We start from the raw sequence: 21,003 nt of genomic DNA, 5'->3' as shown, positions 1-21,003 counted from the left end.
ACACACACACACATTATTGCCGAAAAATCCTTATACGCCTGGGGCCAGCCCTGTACTCGACGTGGCTTTCCTTGAGATATATCGAGTTAGCAGATCAGCAAAATTCTGATGTACTGATGTACTTCATCTCGACAAGGACGGATTCAGGGCAGTTCTTAACCACGAAAGGATGAGACCTGACCGGCTAAAATGTTCTAGGGATAGATATTAAAGTGGATGAGATCAGTTACTATATTATTGTAAGGTGTAAAAATAATTTTCATGATCACGTACTGGCATGATACGCCATGCCTCATCTTTTAGTGGTTACATGGCGTTCTTAAACGAACAGAGGAAGGTAAACTCAGTTTGCTCAAGATCAATGGGGCTTAATCGGTTTTAAAAAAAGAATCTGTCATTACGGATGCTTCACTTCTCAAGCAAACTCTGCGTTTGTGCAAAATACCCCCTTGCTTTTATCGACAAACCGAACTAAGACTTCTATAAAATCGCGAAGATGTAACGTTAGTCATTTGAACCTCAAAAGTGCATCTGTGACAGCAGAAATACAACGTCTTAGTGTTTGTTTTAAGCTATTGTGTCCTATGACGTCGTCGTTTAATTTGTTTTGTGTCTCGAGCTAGAACGACACAATATTGTGAGTCACGACTTACTCCTCCCATACTGTGTTAACATATATTCTTGCTGATAGAGCCGTGGTCATGGCCATCCAATCATATTAAAGTCGTAAACGTCCCAGCGTTAGATCTCTGGTCTCACTAGGTGATCCCACCTGTCGGGATAGGGACGACACCCCACCTCATGACGTAGTCGTATTTATTTTGTTTGGGGCGGTCTACTATGCAGCATCGTAAACCATCGTCGATGCTCGATTGATTTCGTCAGAATAGCTGTGTACATCTTTTAGTAGAGAATGAAAAGTCTCAACAAGTGTTCACAAAGCCACTTTTAAATTTGACGGCATCAATAGTACAGCAGCATGTGAAGTGCTACATTACCCAAAGAGAGATGGAGGCAACACCACGAATTTAGACAATCGGGATTGCGCTTTCTTAATAGTGTAGTCCATAGAATTGCGATTTGACCCCATCAGTAGAACGATAGCATTTCTGCGTACACTACATGTAGAGCATCGTGATAGGGTCTCGACTTCCACATTGTATTTGACAACCTTGTTCAGTTGTTTTATCTGTAACTTACAGAACAAAATATCCACATCAGTGATTTGGACTGGGGTTGGCCATCTGCTGAACATACGCAAAGAAGAGCGACTCTCTCATACATAATGCACCTGACTGTGGCATTCTTCATAGATTGAGATACTTTCAATCTACGTGGTGGTATCTTGTAGACTTGCTATATACCGTGGCCTGGTCACAGTGACCTCTTCTTCGTACTGTCAAATGACGTGGCCACGGACGAGATCACCTTCAAGTGAAAGTCAGAGCACTCATCAAATATTTAACAGGTGCCAGATGGACGTCACATACGACAGGCACTCCCTGCCGCAGTCGTTAAGTGATAGGCCTTTGTGATCTGTTCTGACGAATGCTGACAAACTCTGGCTCCTCACAACGCAAACGCAAACTGAGACGTCAAGCAACCTAGTTTGTGCCGCAACGGGACACAAATACTTGATATGGAGACTCCTCTTCTTCAGTTGGACGACAACTTTCTCTTCGCTGACATGGAAGCGCTTGGGATTGCAGACTTGTCTGTAATTACTGGAGTGGATACCAACACATTCCTCGACCTGGACGGCAGCAATCAAGATAGCGACGCCAACAGCCTGGAAGACGGGAACGAGCTCACGCGGTGTAGAAAGAAGGTGGCTGATCGACGTCGAGTCTATCGAGAACGTCTCAAAGGCGAGCGCAAAGAACTTCGCCATCAACAAACCACATTAAGCGAGGATCTCGTCCAGTTGGCCAAGAGGAAAAAGGAGGAAAAGGATCAATTCGATAAGTCACAGCCCACTTCGTATTTCTTGTGGAAGTCGATAGCTCTTCGGCAACGAGAAGAACGCTCTCTAGCAGAGGCCAAACAACGAGAATTGACTGCAGCTGTCAAGATGCAAGCCACCTACATCGAAACACTGCGTGGAGTTGTACGCAAACGACTTCGACTCGGTGATTCCCTTATCGCCGACGAACGGTCGGTACGTAAGACGATGAGAGTGGCAGAGTCGGAATTGATCTACGCGTACATTCGAGAGATCGATGCGAATTATCGCCATATCGACGAGGTCTTGGGCTCGGTTGCTTTGGCTGCTACAGGGACTACTGTGAACACCGTGAATAGGCGTGAAGACGACGGAGAGGTAAAATACTATGAACGCATAGTGAAAGACGTGCTACCATTCTCTTTTGACGAGACTGGGCATTACCTCTGGAAGGTTGGCAACCAGATTTTCGACAGCAAAGCGTGTTATCAAAGCTACGATGACGTCGACGATCCAGACAACACTTACACTCGAACATTCCAAGATAAAATAATCCTGGAAACAGGCGCAACTGCGAAAATTCGACGACGACACGCCACTCGACGGTATGTTGAAAAGAATCACACCTCCTTCACATGGAAGAACGTGTCAGAAGGTGACGGAATGTTCAGCGGGCTGCAGTGGGACGAAACTGGCTGGGCGTCAATTCGACCGTCGACGGATAAGGCGGAGCCTGGAACAGTCCTTGAGATGTACATGCGACGCACACCAGTGAACTTCAAAATGACTAAGCCTCTCGTAGCCGATGACAAGCAGCTTCACCGGAGCTTGCAAGCCTTGGGCAATCGTGAGTGGGACGCACTGGTGACGTCAATGGAAAAACTGCTGTTGGACGACATGTTCAAAGACATCATCGTCAAAAAGTAGCTTGCATACTAGCTAATGCTGTCACCAAGGAGAAGACCATCGTATTCACTAAGTAGGTGTAAGGTCAAGTGTTTGTAGGCGCATGTGCTATAAGTTGTGTTTTATATACGAGAAATACAAAGAAAAAATTACTCTGCCTTGCTTTTAGAACTATAACATCAACGTTTCGTGATACCTGTTGCTTCGTGCATTGCATGTATCTCCGTGCAACTCTATTATAGCACCATTGATAATTCCAGCACTTTGTCTCAGTTCTCACTTTTTTTCTTATGCTAGCTCTGTTTCTACCTCAACGTCCGTGTGCGAATTGGAGTGCTTCGACGTCTCGAAAGATGCCAATTCCAAGATACAGAATCCTGTCATCACTAGCGCCGCACCAGTAAAGAACTCCCACGTAAACGACGCATGACGCACAAACGTATCGATGAGCCCTGCCAACGGGATCGTGAGCATGAAGCCAACACTTGTCTCGAGCGGCGAAGTCCAGCACACAGCAAATGTCAGGAAGATGAAGTTGGTCGTAAACATGAATGCTCCAGTCACCAGCATGATGTTTCCTTCAGCTGTCGGGGGAAATCCGATCGACTCATACAACGAAGGGAACGGACTCTGCGCGAAGAACAGAGTACCGATCAGCCACACAGGTATTGTGAATATTCCACTGAGTCCCATCATGATCATGAGTGTCGGCGTATCGTTGATATTTGCGCCTGCGGTTAACGCTACAGACACGTTGTATCCGGCGTTTAGCATTGCCGATATTAGCATCATCAGTCCCGCGACGACACTGGGGCTTCCAATACCTCCGCTGTCACTGTTGTCTTGGTAAAATATCACCATCGTCACACCAGCAAACGCCGTCAAAACGCCGAACAGCTTCTTTAACGAGACTTTCTCGTGCAGCAAACAAATCGAGAAGCAATACACGAAGAGTGGCGAACTGTTGAAGATCGCAGCTCCAGCTGCTACCGTCAAGTTTTGGAACGCTGAGAACCAGAAGTAGTCGCACACCAGGTAGAACACGCCGAGAAATGCGGACAGGCGAAGTAGCTGCCCAAGAGGAACGATGGAGTGCCTTCTAAGCACATCCAACATGTCGTGACCGGCATGACGATCTTCAGTTGTTCCGCAGATACGATAGTAGACGAAAATCAACGGCAAGAACAACACCTAAAATGCAATACAACTCGGTTAGACATATCTATGAGGACTCGCACTTACATAAATGAAGATACCACTTACTGGCACTGCATGGCAGAAGCACATGACGAAGAATGGTTTGTTGAAATGGATCGATGTCTAAATATTGTACGGAATTTAGTAAGAAATTAACTTTAATAAATGCACGGTCGGTTTATTCCAAACCTGAAGATACTGCACGGCTTCGGCTTGGAAGATGTTTGTCCAGATGACCGCTACATTAAAATGACATGATTAGAGTAACAATCAACTTCGATAATAGACCAGAGCGTACCAAACAGAGCGAGCAACCCGACCAGTTTAGTTTGGAGATAAGTTCTTGAGGCCGCTTCACCCTCGTTAACCACTTCACCAAGAAGCTTTGAGCTCTCATCATGAACACCTGTAGTCACCGCTGGCACGAGACCAGTTCTGTGGGAAACTTTTCTCCCATTAATCTCTTCGTTCGAGTGAACGACTGGGTGTTCTTGACGGCTTTGTGACTCCATTCGAAAGATGAACGTCGTATCTCGTTCTGAGCAAGCTGACAAATAGAGCTGATCTTATGGATGCGGTGCATCTTGTAGGAAACTTCAACCACTCAAACTGGTGTAACAGCTCTCGACTTCTGTAATGATGACGCGACTCGGCTCGTGTGACCAATCATCTCAAATCACTAGAAACCTAGACCTTTAGAACAAATCTGGATATAATATGGAGAAATGACGGATAGATTACCGATGCATTACAACGAAGATGTTTTCTGTAGATGGACTCACGACTTTATTTTACATGAAGGCTTCGTTTCCCGATCTCAAAACGCCTTTCATTCCGCTACTAGAAAACAAAACCGTATTTTATACGGTAAGTCTCTGAGATCTCCTTTGTTCACGATTGGTTTTCCGATATTCTTATTCCTTGGGATGCTTTGTTCTGGCGGGAGGAATCATTATGACCCGTAACTACACTTCTTATGCCGTAGAGCAGATGAGCTACCTTGCATTGTCGTACCAAATAAAGTGGGGTTTCCCCCTGAACATGCATAACGTGTGAGTTAGCTTTTATCGGATACAATATATTTACTTTAAACAAGTAAATTGGTGGCGTGAATCCCCTATTCTTTGGAAAGTAATGCAACCTAGTTTAATCTTGCTTGTGGTGACCATGGTTAACATCACCGTAGGATACAACTATTAGTGTTGTGATCGAACCAGCCTTTATCGTTGTGCATGTCGTCGGAAGAGAGTTGCGACGTGATGTCCACCATCAATATCCTTCGTGTGGTCGCACAGTACCGTAGCGTGTGCGCTAATACCGAGCGGCCCTGCTTCGTGGGCAACCCGCTCGGGTTTGCTACGGCTACGCTCCTCGCACCCGCTCACTACCGTCTTCTAATAATGTGTGACCTTACCATTCTATGTGTGTTCCAGTGAGGTTTTGTGTGTTTGTATACATATATTTCCCTCTTACACGGCTGGCTCCCGATTTTAGTATGCAATGTATGCAGTTAACATTTGGACGCTTTGTTCTAGCTCCTCGTAAGCGTAGCTCGGGTTTTGCATACCCTGTCATATTTGCTGATAAGGATTTGACACAATATATGTGTTTTTATCGCCAGCTACTAGTGTCACTCTGAAATGGTATATCCAGTGTCCTGTCTAACCTACGCTCATCGAGAGCGAGTTCTGTACACGACGGATACTGTTGGTTGGCTCCGCTTCGCAGCCGCTCAACTGTGTGCTAACGTCTCTTCGTACGACATTCACGCGGTTAAAGATTACTTCGTTTAGTCGTATATACCGTGAAGTCACCCTTGGCCGCCACTAGCAACATTCACCTGCGTGGTATTTCTTCTATAACAAATCTACTTATTCAAGTAAATTACCGTATCTCCATTATATTTGGTACGACAATCCAATGCTAATCTTAAATAACGGATGCACCTAGAGATCAAGTAATCTATGTTGTAAAACGCAAACATTAGTTTGGGATCTCAATATAAGAAGTGTGAGAAGCATTGGCTATCATAACTAGATTGCATGTTAAAAAATATTTTTTTCCTAGTATTTTTTGGTCTTTTTACCCCAGAGGTTTATGCATAGACGGGCCCAGCGACGAGCTCACCAGCAAACGGACCCGTTGCACGTTCCAGTATATTTTTTTTTTTCTAATGCGGGAGTTTGGGGGTGCAACCCCCAGTATGCTTTTAATTGAGCGCTGCCCATAATTGTGATGGTTATGTGTGTTTTTGGATTTGCTCTCAACCAACCCGCACAAAGTCAATAGCACTGTAAAATCCAGACCGTCTCCGTATTAACACGGTTTTCGTTCGCTTCATGACAAATTTGACTTATTGAGGAAGGCTTTATTTTAATAAGGGAATGGTGATGTGTCTTGATGGCATTGTGACCAATCTTCGCTTTTTTTTAATAGTATCGAAATGATGATGTGACTCAGTGGCAATGTGACCAATCTTCGCTTATTTATTTATTTTTAATAGTAACGAAATGACGATGAGACTAGCAATCATCGCTTACCGGTATTAAAAAAAAACGAAGATTGGTCACAATGCCATCAAGTCACATCATCATTTCGTTACTATGGTTTAGTAGTTTTAGGTAATGTCATCTGTACGGACGCAGAGGCAAAAATTGGATCACATTAGCTCTTTCCTCACAAGTTCGCTTTGCAGTACAGTAGGTCTCAGTAAAGAAACTTCTGTGGGAAGTGGCACTCCCTGTACAATCGTGCCAAGTGTATTCGTCAAAGCAAAATAAAACTGTCTAGTCCTAGCACTGTTATTTTTACCAGCGACAAAGATAACTCCCCCCCCCCCCCCCTCCTACTGCGATAGACTGCACCAGTCTTATCTCAGATGTTCTCCCAGCTGTAGACTTGTGTGAGGCTTTTACATCAGCAACCTACTTCTGAAATTTCTAGAAGCTGAAAAACTACTGTACGCAAATGTGGCTAATCTGCAAGTACGCGAACCGGCGTCGGAGCAAATGACGAATTAGAATTACTAAATTAATATATCCGCCCTTCCACCTAGCAAAATGACACGTTTACTGTAACAAATCAATTCCTGCTGTGTTTGTGGGTATAACAATGCGTGACCAACGCAAACAAACCGAGCCCCCTTTTAATGTGGATACCTTTCCACCGCGAAATGCTAATGCTACTTCCGCAGGCATAAGCATTCTGTATTTTACTTGCAACACCAAAAGCCGGAAAGCCAAGGGATGGAGTCTCAACTTGAAACAACGAATGCAAGTCCTCTTTTAGTAGAGAGCGGAGGTCAGCTGAGCGCCAGAATACGCACTTCATTGATTACCGATGTCCCTGAAAGTACAACACAAAACAACCAAAAATCGCGGGCGACAGTCAGAAGCCGAACTTACCGGCTCGGTCAGAAAATGATACGTGACCATTTACGACGTCAAGAGGTGGAGTTACGCCAGCAATTGCTATCTCTCCGGCGTGAAATTAAGGCGAAGTCGGTAGGCCCAAATGCTAGTGGGTACATGGCTTTCCTTCTCTGGAGAGACCTTGCTGCTCGGCTGCAACAGGAGCGCGAGGATGCTGAAACTCAACAGCAAGAGCTTCGAGTAATGGCGAACAGACAAGCCATGTACATATCTGCTCTACGCGACATCCTGACAAAAAAAATCGGCGATCCGATTATCTCCCCTTTCACCATGGAACCAGTAGCACCTTTCAGTAAGTACATTCAACAGCTCGAGACAAGTTTCCACCAAACGGATGAAGTTTTTCGCGCGGACTACAAACACGAGGCCGATAAACGTTTCTACGTTCGATCTAGACTCGTTCTGCCGTCATCGCTATCTGAAGCGAATAGCGTTATGTGGCAACTGGGTCAGCAGCATTTTAGAGATTCGCAGGACTACATGGGGTATGACATCGATGATCCAAAAAGGACCATTGTGACGAACTTCACAGACACTAACGTGTTGGAGACCGGAGAAACATTTCAGTTATCCCGATGGTGCATAGTTCGCCAATTTGTTCAGGACGATCACATTGTAAACACTTGGAAATGCATCTCTGAAGGGGGCGGCATTTTCAGCGGAATAAAGGTTGACGAGAGAGGTTGGTGTCGGCTTTATTCTTCTGAAGACGTGATGGAACCGGGGACCGTGGTGGAGATGTGCGTTCATCGCGTTCCCATACACACCGGAAATCCAACACCACAAGAATCGATTGTCGATACGTTTCATAATCTGCTACAAAAGGTTAGCCAAGAAACCCTGGTGAATCTTGTGGCGAACCTTGAGAGCGTAGTGCTTGAAAAGGCGTTAACGAACATCAGCTGATTGTTTGACGGACTAAGAAAGCCAGCCTTATTGTACCCGGCTACGCCAACACTGCTCAATATTGGTGCTGCTGGCTTTCATGGATTGAAGGACTACTTACTCATCGGGAAGTGTGTGTGGTTCACTTCTCCTATTCGCTCTTAGGCAAACTCGCTTTGCTTGTTTTAGGTATCGTCCCGGTAGGACCCATGGCAGCTGCAGGTTTCGCATGTTTTCCTCGTAAGCTCCAAATAAAAAGTTCATTCAATTTTCCTTAACAAATACAAAAGGCTCTTTGACACTGCAAGCTCTTTATCAACTTGCTACAGCTTTCAATAACTCATTCGAGCTACTACGACTGTCTCGAGTTTCTCGATCTCAATCGAAGCCTTCCGGTCGCTTGGCAAACAATCTAGCTTGACCTGATACAATTCTTATTATATGGACATTCACCTTACAAACACGAGTTAATTTCCCCCTCGCATCCCTCAGCTGTAAAATGAACTAATTTACAGCTGAGGTATACATTCTTATTTCGGGTGCTTAACTATGAAGACGTCCAGCCGAAAAGGAATACATATAAAGATAGTAGCGGCTACTAAGGTACACATTTTTTGAATATTCTTACGAGCATTTCTGGGAATCCTCTTACTGATCTGCTTAAACGGCATGCTGTAGAAGCACCCTTTGAACAAAAATAATTAACTATAGCGTGCCCCTAGTAACCCAGATTAAAACGAACTTAACGCCAGCAGCTCGCCAAGATATCGCCAGCTATATGTGCTATACAAGTGTTTTGTAGGTTGGGCGTCCCTTATGATTTACGTCTACTAGCGGGTTAACCACACCGAGTGAAGACAAAACCAATGGACCATAATTATACATAGAGTGATATGAACTAATGCCGCGTTTTACACGGGAAGCTCTGGGTTTTCATGCTAATCTACATTTGATAACGCTGCAATCCTATCAGCAACTTGTAACTAGTTCCTGTCGAGTATTGACAAGGACTACCTACAGTAAGAGTAAACTTCCGCTGGTAGTGTACTCCACAGACCTGTGCTATTTACAGCACACCAACTGTATGTTTGTGTTCTTAATTAGAATATATAGGTGGGCTTCTTGAATAATACACCTTTGTCGGTAGTTTGGACAAATCTCAATTCAGTAAGAACGAGTAGCGCCAGACGCTCTACTTCGTTTACTGTAATTTTACGTCATCGTTGTTGCTGCGCTTGTTCCCACGAGAGCTGAAACTCAAGCTGGAAGTAAATGGATCCAAGAAATAAAGCCGTTCAAGTGTTTTCGTTCTCGTTTAGACTGCGTACAATGCCACTGTAGTGAATATCTCAGTGTACGCTCAGCTGACAACAACATCAACATACATTTTAACGGCGAGAGGGAAAGGGAGAGAGAGAGCTTATGGCGGAGAATGAAGGAAGATGGCTACAGCAACGAGTTAAGTTAATGAGCAAAGGTTTGTATTATCAGCTTTCACTATTCCTCCATCTCTATTTGTTGAGCGTAGCTTCGGAAGGCATTCACCATAATAAATTACTTTCGTCTTCCATAAATTACCGATGATGTTGCCACAAGCAACATTCACGTGCTTCGCATGATTTGTGCAGCGGGTATGAGATATCAAGGGTGGCATACTTGATTAAGTTAAGGATCTTGCTTTCGATACGAGCAGATATCTCGTGTATCTAATATCAGGAGGGAAACCCAATATATTGGGTACGATTATCCGGTAGCATCTTCTATAACAGTAGTATCAAAGTCGACAGGAATTATCTGCAGGGTTGAGTAAATTAATCAATTTTGGGTTTCTGAGTATAAAATTCTACACTAGTTGTGGGTAAGACTGACTTGCCTCCAAGACTCGAATGAAAAGCCACACCATGACTACCGAGATGATTGTCTGCATAGTGGACGTTAGATGAAGAAGTTTGAGCATTTTGTAAGTAAATTTATCGATGCACCTATTAACATGCAGGCAACAAAGATTTACTTTAGTGTGTTTTGCGCAATCACCCGTTTTATGTACATGTACGTGCTTCAACCTCCCACATGGAGCATGCAGTGTGTGTATACGGACTCTACATGTATGATTGGTCACGTGCGTCAACATTTCATTAAGTATTTTTTAATCGAAAGCAGTGTCGAATTTATCTACTCACAAACATTGATGAAATTTCCATTCAATGCATAGTGGTAACCGCGCTGTGCGCATTCGGGCTGGACATATTTCAGCCTAACAGTCTGACATGCAAATTCAAGTCAATACGTTTAAGCAAATACGGATCCCTAGATATCCAAGCTGCGATTCAAATATTAAGTTTCGCCACGGAAACTTCAAGTTGTGTAATTCTCAAGTGCGTCATTGGTGCTTCTTGCACATGTACGTTGAGTGTAGCCCAGTTCACCAGCGTAGCTACTTTGTGGTACGATTTTATCAAATATTTTCGGTAGATAGCATAAGAAAGCAATGCCTCCCGATCTCGACATCTTTGCGTGATGCAGAAACGATGGATATATCCGACAGACACAGAAATTTGACAAAAAAGTCAGGGAATTTAAAAGCACGACAGATTTGCCAATCAGATTGGACCTTATGACTTGGTCGTTGTATGCAAAATACTTTAGAATCGTTTCTATAATATCCTGTGTACTTCATGACCACTTAAGTGTATTTATGCAACGATATTTTGTGAAGTGGGTGAATAATTATATTTTACTATGGAGGCGTCGTCGGATTTATCCGTCGTTATCTGTATGGTAGTTATCTCTTAACTGCATGGATGGATGGCACTGACTAAAAGGAAAGAGGCGTTAGTGGCCCTAATCTGGCGTTTGAATCAAAAGTTTTCATTGGAACAAGATCCAATAAGTTAGTTTTTCTGCACGGAAGATCAGATGTGACTTACGATTTTACAACGACACGTTCTCATAGATAATACAGTATTAATAGTATCAACAGTAGCGGTGGTATGTGTGGCACGACGATCAGAGTATGTACAGTAGGCGACTCCAGAACTTACTGTTCATAAATGGTAGAGTTGTCTTGAAAGAGGGGATAATGGTCAAATGTGGAGGTCTGTAGTCAGTATTCAGCATAAAATACAGTCTGCATTACGTACGATCAGAAATTGGCTCAGACCTGGTTATGAGAGTTACATTTTTCTCTACATGATGTCAGGGTGATGTTGTTCAGTCAATCTCCTGTCGCACTTTTCGATATACAGGCTCGCCACCAAGTCGTCGCCCATGCTTGCTTTATATCTTCTTGCTATCTTCTCCAGTTTGCTTGGGTCTCAAGAAATCTTGGCAGCATGTAGCAACTGGTCCACGCGCTTTAAAACCAACTTGGAAGGCGTATGTGTCTGTAACTCTACCCAGTGTGACACCGTCTCCAACAACTACACACATCTCAAGGCGGGTGAAGTGGGAGTCTACACTACATCCAAGGACGGGAAACGCTTGACATACACAGTGTCATACATCGACAGTTCTCCCGTCAACAAACCAACCTACTCGATCGATGTGTCGACGCAATACCAAACCATGCTTGGGTTTGGCGGCGGGCTCACGGACGCTGTAGCGATCAATCTGTACAAACTTTCCTCCGAGCTTCAAGAAATGGTGTTGGAGCAGTACTTTGCCGACTCCGGTCTGCAATACAGCATGAGTCGTGTACCCATCGGCTCGACGGATTTCTCCACTAGTACCTACACTTACAACGACATGGTGGATGATTTCGAGATGGAAAACTTCACAATCGCGTCGGACAAAGCGCCTCACTCCAACAAGCTCAGCATGATCCACCGAGCGCTCAACAAGTCGGTGAATGGGGTAAAATTGTTCGCAACTTCATGGGCTCCTCCTCTGTGGATGACCAGTGGAGACTCGGTCATCGACTGTACTATGAAAGGGAAACCTGGTGGCAAGTACTGGCAGGCACTGGCGTTGTATTATTCCAAGTTCCTTGATGCCTACAAGGAGGAAGGGATCGACTTCTGGGCCATGAGCGTGCAGAACGAGCCTCAAAAGCCTCCTCTCCCTCTTACACCATGGCAAACACTTCGAATGACTGCTAAAGAGGAGCGAGACTTCATCAAGCTACACCTTGGGCCGCTGATGGCTGAAAACCATCCAGAGCTGAAGCTCATGGCTAACGACGACCAAAAGACGGGAATACAAAGTCGTAGCGCGCCATTTGACGATCCCGAGTCTAGGAAGTATCTTAGTGGTCTCGCTTTCCACTGGTATCAGAACCTTGACTTCATCTTACCGTTCGCTGGAAATTACAATAATCTGCTCAAATTCTCCGAGACAAATCCTGATATGTTCATGCTCGGGACGGAAGCGTGCGAAGGATATCTTCCTTCTTTTATAGGAACAGGCAGAGGTCCTGCGCTCGACAAGCCGAAGAAAGCTTGGAAGCGAGCGGAGAATTATGGGCGAGACATTATCGAAGATATCAACAATATGGCAGCTGGATGGGTCGAATGGAACATGGTTCTAGACACCAAAGGAGGACCAACCTGGGCTAAAAACTACGTTGACGCTGCGATTCTCATTGATGAAGAGCGTGGGGTCGAGTTCTACAAGCAGCCTATGTTCTACGTTATGGGCCACTTCGCGAAATTTGTGCCACCAGGATCGAAGCGCATTGAGTTCCCAAAGAAAAAGAAACTGAACAAATTTCACCGCTGCGCATTCGTGACTCCAAACAACCAAGTTGTTTTGCAGTTTTTGAATCGAGATAGCTCGGAAGTCACAGTGAGCGTGAAGCAGACGGATTTAAATACGTTCACTCTGACGCTACCAGCCCATTCATTGCAGACTGTGATCCTGCCGGCGTCAGACTCGACGGAGATTATGTAAAGTGGGTTGACTTGGCAGGTAACAAACGCGGGGTTCAGCTTATTTGGTGTCAACGTAGTCGATAAGCCAGACGCGAAAGCGTATTCAGTTAACCAGTTCACCATACTCAGGTCTTTTTTTTAGCGGTATATGCGTCCGCTACGGTCGTTACTACTAAGAACATTTTCTTGTAAAGTCGTAAATTACAACTGAGCTTCTTATCAGATACAACTAACATAGTGAAACTTGATCCCCTGAAAACACTTAAATTTGAACGCCTGATTCGATTCAAACTATCGGCTCTTATCTTCTGATCAGCCCTCCAGTTAAAGGATAACTTGAATATCAAGATATGGAAGCAAAACTGCCGAAAAAAGGGGAGCTATTGGGACTTTATTTCCTCATCTACCGAAAAGAGCTAACAAGTCGTACCATAAAGCATCTTATTCGATTAAACTGCACAGCGGGTTCTGACACTAGGTAGCGAGAGATGGAGACAAAGCGAAGCAATTTGAGATGCAGATCGTCGCCAATCTCCATCTCCAGTATAACTCGAACAGGCTCTAACCTTGATACGAGTGATTGAAGTACTTAGGATAAAACTTCGTCTTTGAAGGCAGAGAAGGTTCTGACGACAACTAAGCTCGAGAGAGAACAGCAACGACACTGGCCATCAGAGCGAGTAGTCGGGGGAATATACCACCAATACCAATATATGTGTGTCACCAATGATAACCACAAGTTAATTCCTCTCTCGCCTCTCAGATATAGAATGGAATACTTAAGTATTAAGCCAACATTCTTTTTCGAGATGCTTAACTGTAGGGACGTCCCATTTGTACAGGACGCCGGAAACGAATCTACACAAATTTTCTAAGCAATATTTTTAATTTCACAAGCATTTCTGGCAATCCTCTCACTGAGCTGCTTATACTACATCCACTAGCACCCCATGAACAAAAAAACAATTTATCATTACGCAACGAACGGGTACGTCTTGCTGCAAGTGATTGCGAGTAAACGCTAGCAGTTAGCCAAGATACCGGTATCGTCCGATATGCATTTACCATAGAAACTTCATGTAGTAAGAATAGGCAATAACCGTAGCTCCCGTTTAGGACACCTCGTGCCGCGCCAGTCTTGTCCGTGGCCAGCAGCCAGTGTCTGGTGAACAAGTTCTCTGAGTGCTCTAACAGACACAGTAACACCGAATATACACAGCACTTCAGTTCACTACTCGTGCGGTCGTTTGATGTTGACAAGGTTCTAGTGATCTTACAGGTCGTCCAGGGCTGCGTCGCAGGCTAAACTACCGCGAGGGCTCCGATACCTCAAAAGACTGTCCAGCACCTGGAGGGTAGGCTGCAGATACTCCTCTTCGACCCTACGGGGCTGCTGATACCCGTTTCCTTCCACACACTAGAACCCGTCCGTTCACTAGGTACTGCTTCTCCTCTTCTTTGTTGCTCTTCTCTCTCGTCAGGATGCAAGTGAGTAGACAACGCAATACGTTCCCTTCTCGATCTCTTCTCTTTTTTAGAGGTTAACTTCGTAAGTGTTTTATCTCTACTTCGCAGCAAATCTAAGACTGATCTCCTACTTCAAATGCATCTGGGCTACGGCCTTTCGGCCTCTGCGATCTTCACCGGATACGACGTTCTGCGGTGAATGCGAGCCGCTCAATCCAGTCCGACGTCGCCTCTCCTTCGGTCTCTGTTGTCCGCTATGCTGCCACGTAGAGTCTGCTCTCCTTGAATGTACCCAAGTTGGTACAATATCCACTTGATCTTCGTCATCGTCACCGTCCCTGCCATCTTCTTGCCGTTGCCGTTCCAGTTCTCTTCGCTATCCTCGTTGGTTCAGTACTTACCTTCGTCATCCTGCTGTCCTTCGTATCAACTGTTCATGCCGTCCCGATCTTCGTCAATTCCTCGTCAGCCTTCTGTCATAACGACCGCCGATAGTACTTCATACTATTACTATGTGATACAACAAATGCTAATATTCAACAAAGCGGAACCCTGGTAATCTTATAAATTTCAGGCGTGTGGTTCGAGCCGTCCACCTCATCTAAGTATGATAATGTATTAGTCGATAGTAGCGAACAATGCTTCTGCGGATCAAGCGCAGGATGCGTGGATACTTTTGGGGGGAAACTAAGGAAGGCTTTCCAGCTGGGAGGGCCCTCACAAAAAAAGCTACCTGTTGCAAAAAATAGAACGAACCGTCGGCAACGGCAAATCGAATTTTTGGCGTTGCCGACGAGAGCTACAGCAAATATAGTTTTCAATTTCGGCTTCCTCCACCATGCGCCCCTCGTTTCCATCTTCCGGTTTTGCTTGAGTATCCTTACAACTAGATACATCTACGATCGACGCGTTGCTTAGCGAAGCACGATCACGCACATACACACCAGTTTTTCGGGAGGTCGGAGGAGCTAATGATGACCCTTTTCGAAGCCAGTCGCGCGTTGTTCGAGTGAGTTCGACACTAAAACTTGTCCAAAAAACTATAAAGGAGGACGTGTGTATTAGAGACGAGAAGTATACACCTACAGTATTTTCTTTCATGCATTCTCGGCCCGGTGGAGAAGCTCAAGAGCCCCATCAATATTACACGGCAGAAGTACGAGATAAATGTGGTGAAAAATTTCCAGGTTCGATACCTGCAAGTGTCATTGTATCTTTGGAGAATGACACGAAACTTCGTGTTTTTACGGGTTGTTTCGAACGTACAAAAAGAAGTGATATTGGATATACCTCGCGGCTACGCTATTATATTTCGTGGAGATCTTTTTCACAGTGGAGTAGCCTACACTACAGCTAATTACAGGCTTCATTGTTATCTCTTTTTCAAGGGAGAGTCTTGGACCCCTGACGTGGTGTCGAACACGCTGTTTGTGTGCCAGTATTGTGGAGTCACAGACAGCAATTCTGGTCGTATTCGGCAGCATCGATATCTCTGTACTGACAATCCTGACGCAGAAGCCCACAGGCAGCTACGAAGGGAGAAACAGAATCGCCGCGGGATGTTCCCCTGTCTAAATTGTGACAGGGTGTTTGCAGTCCAAAGTTCTCTTCGTTCACATATTTGTTATAGTCACAAGACATAAAAATATAATTTTTAATGAATACACTTTTAAATGTAATGGCAGTGTTCATTAGTCGAACCAAATTTATAATAAACATATTAGATTTTTTAATGTTGAAGTTTTCTTTAAGATTAAAAGAGATTTGCAAGATCTAAGCAAAGATACCTTTTTTTAATTCTGCTACGTCGTCTTAGCCATTACTTGTATGGGCTCATACCAGCATATCCCCAACTTCTGGCTGGTGTGTGGTGATGATGGTAGGGCACAGTAGCCGCTGCAAAATTCTGCTGACCAGATTCGTGAACTTTATCCAAAGTTTGCGTTCCAAATAGGGAGGGATCGGGTTGTGTTGGCTGGGACGCTGTCAGGTTAGTATCATTAATCTCCACATGTTCGAAATGGACCAGCTCTCTTGCTGTGCCGTTAGCTCCGTGGTTCCGCTTGTGTGTGATTTCTCTGGGTTTCCTACAGCCCTTGGCTCTGGCAGGTAGGGGATCAAGAATGCGAGCAGCAGCTATATGCTCCTGTTCTGGACCTTGTTGAATCCACCAATGCTTGTCAAAAAGAGAAGGCATGAGATGTAGCCGCCCCTCCGACTCTATGATCGCTTTGAGTTCGTGTACACACGGCATCCCGTGAGTAGCGCGAAAGATACCACTACAATCAGGGAGAGCTTCGCTTTGCACGATACTTTTTCGAGCTTGATTCCAACGTTCGTCAGTCCTATACAGGGCCCAATTGGTTATAACCTTCACACACGCGGCGAACTCATTGAATTGCAGTTGGTAAGGCACTATCGTTTCGTTGCGGCTCAAACACTCGCGCGTCCTGCTCGCAGACGATATCCACCATAGAAGTAACTTGTTGTACACAGTAAAAAGGTCACCACGGGTCGACTTGATCCAGCGTTTGAATTGTGCATGAGTCCCCTCGACACTTGACGTATCTCGAACACCAAAGTGCATGAACCGATTAGTTCGGACCTTAACGATCTTGTCTTCGTACTTCCACCAGTGCTCCGACAGATATGCGGCAAGTTGGGCGTTAGATTCAGCTAGAGCGGCCTTGTTTGCTCGCAAATCCTCTTCCGTCTCCGAGTCAACTGTGCGGTAAAACAGCGCCATAAATTTGTCTGTGGCCAAAGAATTCGAGTACTTGCATTGACCAGGAGCAGGGTTTTCGACAGCCACCTTGCCCAGCACTTCTCTTACTTTACGCAGTACGTTCTTGTTCATGTGCCATCGACACAGAATTGTCGGTACGTCGGGGAAAACGAGTGCCAGAGCATTCATTAACGCTTGGTCTCTATCATGCGAAATGATTCTCGGCTCTGGGACGTCATACTCCAATACCAGTAGCCGTAACATGTTCAGAGCCCAAGTGTAGTCTTGTTTCTTCTCGCCTGGAAGCCAGGCTTGACATACAGGAATTACAGTGTCCATTCCAGTAAGTGAGATGACATTGAGAAGAGGAAGATCGAACTTATTAGTCTTGTACGTGCAATCCATCACCAAAATGTCGGAGTTAACCTTGTAAAGACTTGCGGTAGCAGGATGAGCCCACAGAAGATATTTAAGACGTTGCGTTTCGAGGTGTGTTGTGTATCGATAAAAGAACTTATCTTGGTTGAGCTGGTTGAAGAGAGCCTCAATAGGCGTAGCGGAAGCGAGAACTCGACGACGAGCTGAGTCCTTGGCGTTCGCGATATCCTTAGGAACTATCAGAGTGTTGGGGTCTTGATTCAACATTGCTGCGTAAATGTTGGCTACAGGTACACCAGCAGCAGATTGGGCCTCAATTATACTGTGAACTGAGCGCTCAGAAGTAGCAATGATATCCTGAGCAGCTCTGGATCTGTGAGCTGCGTGGACACGAGCGTCCATGGATGGCTTGTGGTTGTGAACGGCGCTACCATTACCAGTGTGGACGATTGCCCATTCCCCTGCAGGTGCATTTTTGCTGATCGACCTCAACGAAATCCGCATTGGACAGTCACACCGCTTCGACCCGCGTTTAATCCGAACCCTGTCTTCGGCAGCAAGGTTTTGAGTACACTTCGGTTTGCCAGCACGATCGCATTCGTAATTTCGGATGCAAATGTCGCCGTTGTCATTTTTTCGTATACGCCTTCGCGATACGTTGAAGCCATTTGATCTTGTCCACGCATGAAGCGCGGATTCAGCGACATCATGGTTTGGATAGGTTTTTTTCCGGAGGAGGGTCAATGTGAATAAGTTGCTCCGACATTGCATAGGGTGTTCTCTCAAGAGTTTGTGAAATGAAGACAGCTCTGATTGTGGAATGAAAGAACACACTGTTGTGGTTTCTTGTCTAGAAGTTACAATATTTTATTTATAAAATCTGTACGTTGTGAAATGTGTATTGTAATGATGTTGTCTTTTACGTCGGCAACGCCAAAAATTCGATTTGCCGTTGCCGACGGTTCGTTCTATTTTTTGCAACAAGTAGCTTTTTTTTGTGAGGGCCCTCCCAGCTGGAGGGCCCTCCTTAGTTTTCCCCATACTTTTGTCGGCATCCGTTACTACATCAAGTACACGGGGCAGATGCTGCGGCTGTTTGCCCACACGACAATACAGCCTAGATCTTATATAACAGGTGTATTAAGTTCTCAAGTAACTTTATTTAAGTTTTGATTAGTTTGGGCCCTGAGTATAAGAAGTTAGAATAGTTTGGGGTCAGGATAACTCGCCTCCTTAAACTCAGCAAACTGGATAGAGAATATTACCGTGATCGTTTCGGAGTGCCAAGAAAGCATTTGCACTTAAAACGTTCCTGCCTAAATGGATTTGTCAAAAAAAAAAAAAAAGATTCCTTATTTAAAATATCATTGCTGTTAAAATTCCAGTTGTTGTTAAAATTCCAGAGCCTCTTCGTCAAGGCACGACTTAGACAGGATACAAAACGGTCTCGTGCCGATATGACTACCGAGAGAATTGCCTGTTTAATGAGCATGAGATGATGGAGGGATCCGTCTATTGAGCATTACTACCAAGTCTATTGAGCACACTTCTATCAAGACCACCTGGTTGTTTTCCTCCTTCTACCATTACTCGTTCTTTTATTTCCTCTCAATCTCTTTCTGCTGGCTCGACGTTCGTCTGGCTTGTCGGTGGGGGGGAGTTGTTTGATCGCGTTGGGCAAGTCCGCGGTTAAAAAATTCTTGCGCATGACAGGATGACAAAGGTTCTGCCGCATTTTGACAGGGGACATTGGATTCAGGGTCGGCAACTGGTCACCAATTGTGATTATACGTCTACGTTTGAAAACTTTCTCGCGACCAAGCTCTGAAATTGATTTCTTTACTAGATCGTTGTCCAGATTGTTCTCGTAGCCTAAGTACTGATGTATTATGAAATGAACACTTGAGCTACTTTCTCAAGATGGTATCCGCAGGCTCTCTCTCTCTCTCCGCATCCAAGGCTACTTCGACGCGCTTTTCATGCGTAGCCGCCTTTTTCACTTCTTGCCAGCGTTTTTTGATCTTCTTGAGCGCCTGGGCTGCCTTGGCCTTCTCGATGAGTTTTGCCATGTCAATCTCCGGCAGTTTGACGATTCTATTGGTACGCTGGGCTCTGGATTTCCATATCCCACCGTTCCCGTTTCTCCAGCTGCTCGGGACAACTTCTTGGCCTGCAACCCGAAGAGATCTCTTGGTATTAGCCACAGAGTCAGGAGACGATTTCAACAAGAGCTGATACTCGTCGGGATGAGGGAACGCTGTGACGACGACGCTGCGAGCTAAAACCGCAAAGACTAGAGCAACGTAGAGTATACTGCGCATGGCTGTCGAGAGGAGTGTCTGCCGAAAGGAAAGGCCTTGTCGTCTTGAAAGGAAAACGTGAAGTGAATGCCGGTTGGTGTGGCTCTATCAGAGAACGTGTGTGTCGCTCAGAGCGATACACATAATTTTCGCTCAGTTCGATTCGAATTCTGAGGCCACCTAAAGTAAACAAATGTACAACATGCGTAATCGCGTACGGGCAGGAAAATGAAGTTGCGAACAGCAATACCAGAAAGAATATTTGAACGTAGACAAAACTGAACGAATCGTGAAGATCCGCTAAAGTCCAAAGTGTTCCGGGCGATTAGTATGTGCGCTCGTTCTTGGAGGAAATATATCGATATTTGTTTCTGAAATTAGATACTTTTTTAGTAGTAACGTGGTCTTCTATTTGATTTTCTCTTTTCACTGTAGAAGCCTTTTGGAAAGATATAAGGACGCCGTTCGTCTGTTCTGTCACTCTTCTTGGTTGGTCTTGCAATAAGATGCTTTTCGTAAATTCAATTTTTATTTGAGGAAAAAAAAAGTAAATGGCGTAAACGGCTATGGGCTTGTTTCCAAACTGCTATACGTGTAAGGCCTTGCTACCACATGCGTTTACTCTGCGGTTAGCAATGAACGAGTAAGAGGCGCGTTGTTGCAAAATCTCCACTAGAAAACAGAATTTACAGAAAATCTCACTGACCAGTATTTGACTTGCTTTGACTCCCATACCGTAAAAATTCCAACTGTCCGACCGGGATTCCAACCGATACCGGTATAAATGGCTGTATTAATTTCGGACTTAGCCCGTACCCGCGGGCTATCCCACGGGAATTTAAATACCAAATATACTATAAAAAATCCCTGCTCTCTCAAGCCACACAGACATTCTCCAAACACG

At 44.9% G+C, this 21,003-nt stretch overlaps 5 protein-coding genes across 5 annotated transcripts; 4 read left to right on the top strand and 1 right to left on the bottom strand.

Annotated features, from left to right (window-relative positions):
* Positions 1–1,570: 1,570 nt before the first annotated feature.
* Positions 1,571–3,010, top strand: PPTG_03372 (hypothetical protein). The gene has a single exon (XM_008896050.1). The coding sequence runs from the start codon at positions 1,640–1,642 to the stop codon at positions 2,867–2,869; it is 1,230 nt and encodes a 409-aa protein (XP_008894298.1). The 5' UTR covers positions 1,571–1,639; the 3' UTR covers positions 2,870–3,010.
* Positions 3,011–3,114: 104 nt separating this feature from the next.
* Positions 3,115–4,584, bottom strand: PPTG_03371 (hypothetical protein). Its single transcript, XM_008896049.1, has 4 exons — positions 4,344–4,584; positions 4,235–4,284; positions 4,112–4,168; positions 3,115–4,039 (listed from the first exon to the last, which is right to left on the bottom strand). The coding sequence occupies exons 1-4, from the start codon at positions 4,555–4,557 to the stop codon at positions 3,137–3,139; spliced, it is 1,224 nt and encodes a 407-aa protein (XP_008894297.1). The 5' UTR covers positions 4,558–4,584; the 3' UTR covers positions 3,115–3,136.
* A 693-nt stretch (positions 4,585–5,277) lies between these two features.
* Positions 5,278–5,481, top strand: PPTG_21276 (hypothetical protein; the record flags this gene model as incomplete). The annotated part of the gene is made up of 1 exon (XM_008896529.1): positions 5,278–5,481. One exon carries the CDS (start codon positions 5,278–5,280, stop codon positions 5,479–5,481), a length of 204 nt encoding a protein of 67 aa, XP_008894777.1.
* A 1,983-nt stretch (positions 5,482–7,464) lies between these two features.
* On the top strand, positions 7,465–8,062 carry PPTG_03370 (hypothetical protein; the record flags this gene model as incomplete). The annotated part of the gene is made up of 2 exons (XM_008896048.1): positions 7,465–7,961; positions 8,044–8,062. The coding sequence occupies 2 exons, from the start codon at positions 7,465–7,467 to the stop codon at positions 8,060–8,062; spliced, it is 516 nt and encodes a 171-aa protein (XP_008894296.1).
* Positions 8,063–11,603: 3,541 nt separating this feature from the next.
* Positions 11,604–13,453, top strand: PPTG_03369 (hypothetical protein). The gene has a single exon (XM_008896047.1). The coding sequence runs from the start codon at positions 11,629–11,631 to the stop codon at positions 13,246–13,248; it is 1,620 nt and encodes a 539-aa protein (XP_008894295.1). The 5' UTR covers positions 11,604–11,628; the 3' UTR covers positions 13,249–13,453.
* The last annotated feature ends 7,550 nt before the right edge of the window (positions 13,454–21,003 follow it).

This window comes from Phytophthora parasitica (assembly GCF_000247585.1).
Source record: "Phytophthora parasitica INRA-310 unplaced genomic scaffold supercont2.4, whole genome shotgun sequence".
Classification (NCBI taxonomy): domain Eukaryota; phylum Oomycota; class Peronosporomycetes; order Peronosporales; family Peronosporaceae; genus Phytophthora; species Phytophthora nicotianae.
This window is presented reverse-complemented; position numbering and strand designations above follow the sequence as displayed.

Bases quoted from the DNA above. Each gene is read 5' to 3' on its own strand.
- PPTG_03372 (XM_008896050.1), top strand. From the start codon at position 1,640: ATGGAGACTCCTCTTCTTCAGTTGGACGACAACTTTCTCTTCGCTGAC.
- PPTG_03371 (XM_008896049.1), bottom strand. From the start codon at position 4,557: ATGGAGTCACAAAGCCGTCAAGAACACCCAGTCGTTCACTCGAACGAA. The intron at 4,285-4,343 runs GTACGCTCTGGT...ATTTTAATGTAG, and splicing joins CGGGTTGCTCGCTCTGTTTG to CGGTCATCTGGACAAACATC. The intron at 4,169-4,234 runs GTTTGGAATAAA...TACAATATTTAG, and splicing joins AAGCCGTGCAGTATCTTCAG to ACATCGATCCATTTCAACAA.
- PPTG_03369 (XM_008896047.1), top strand. From the start codon at position 11,629: ATGCTTGCTTTATATCTTCTTGCTATCTTCTCCAGTTTGCTTGGGTCT.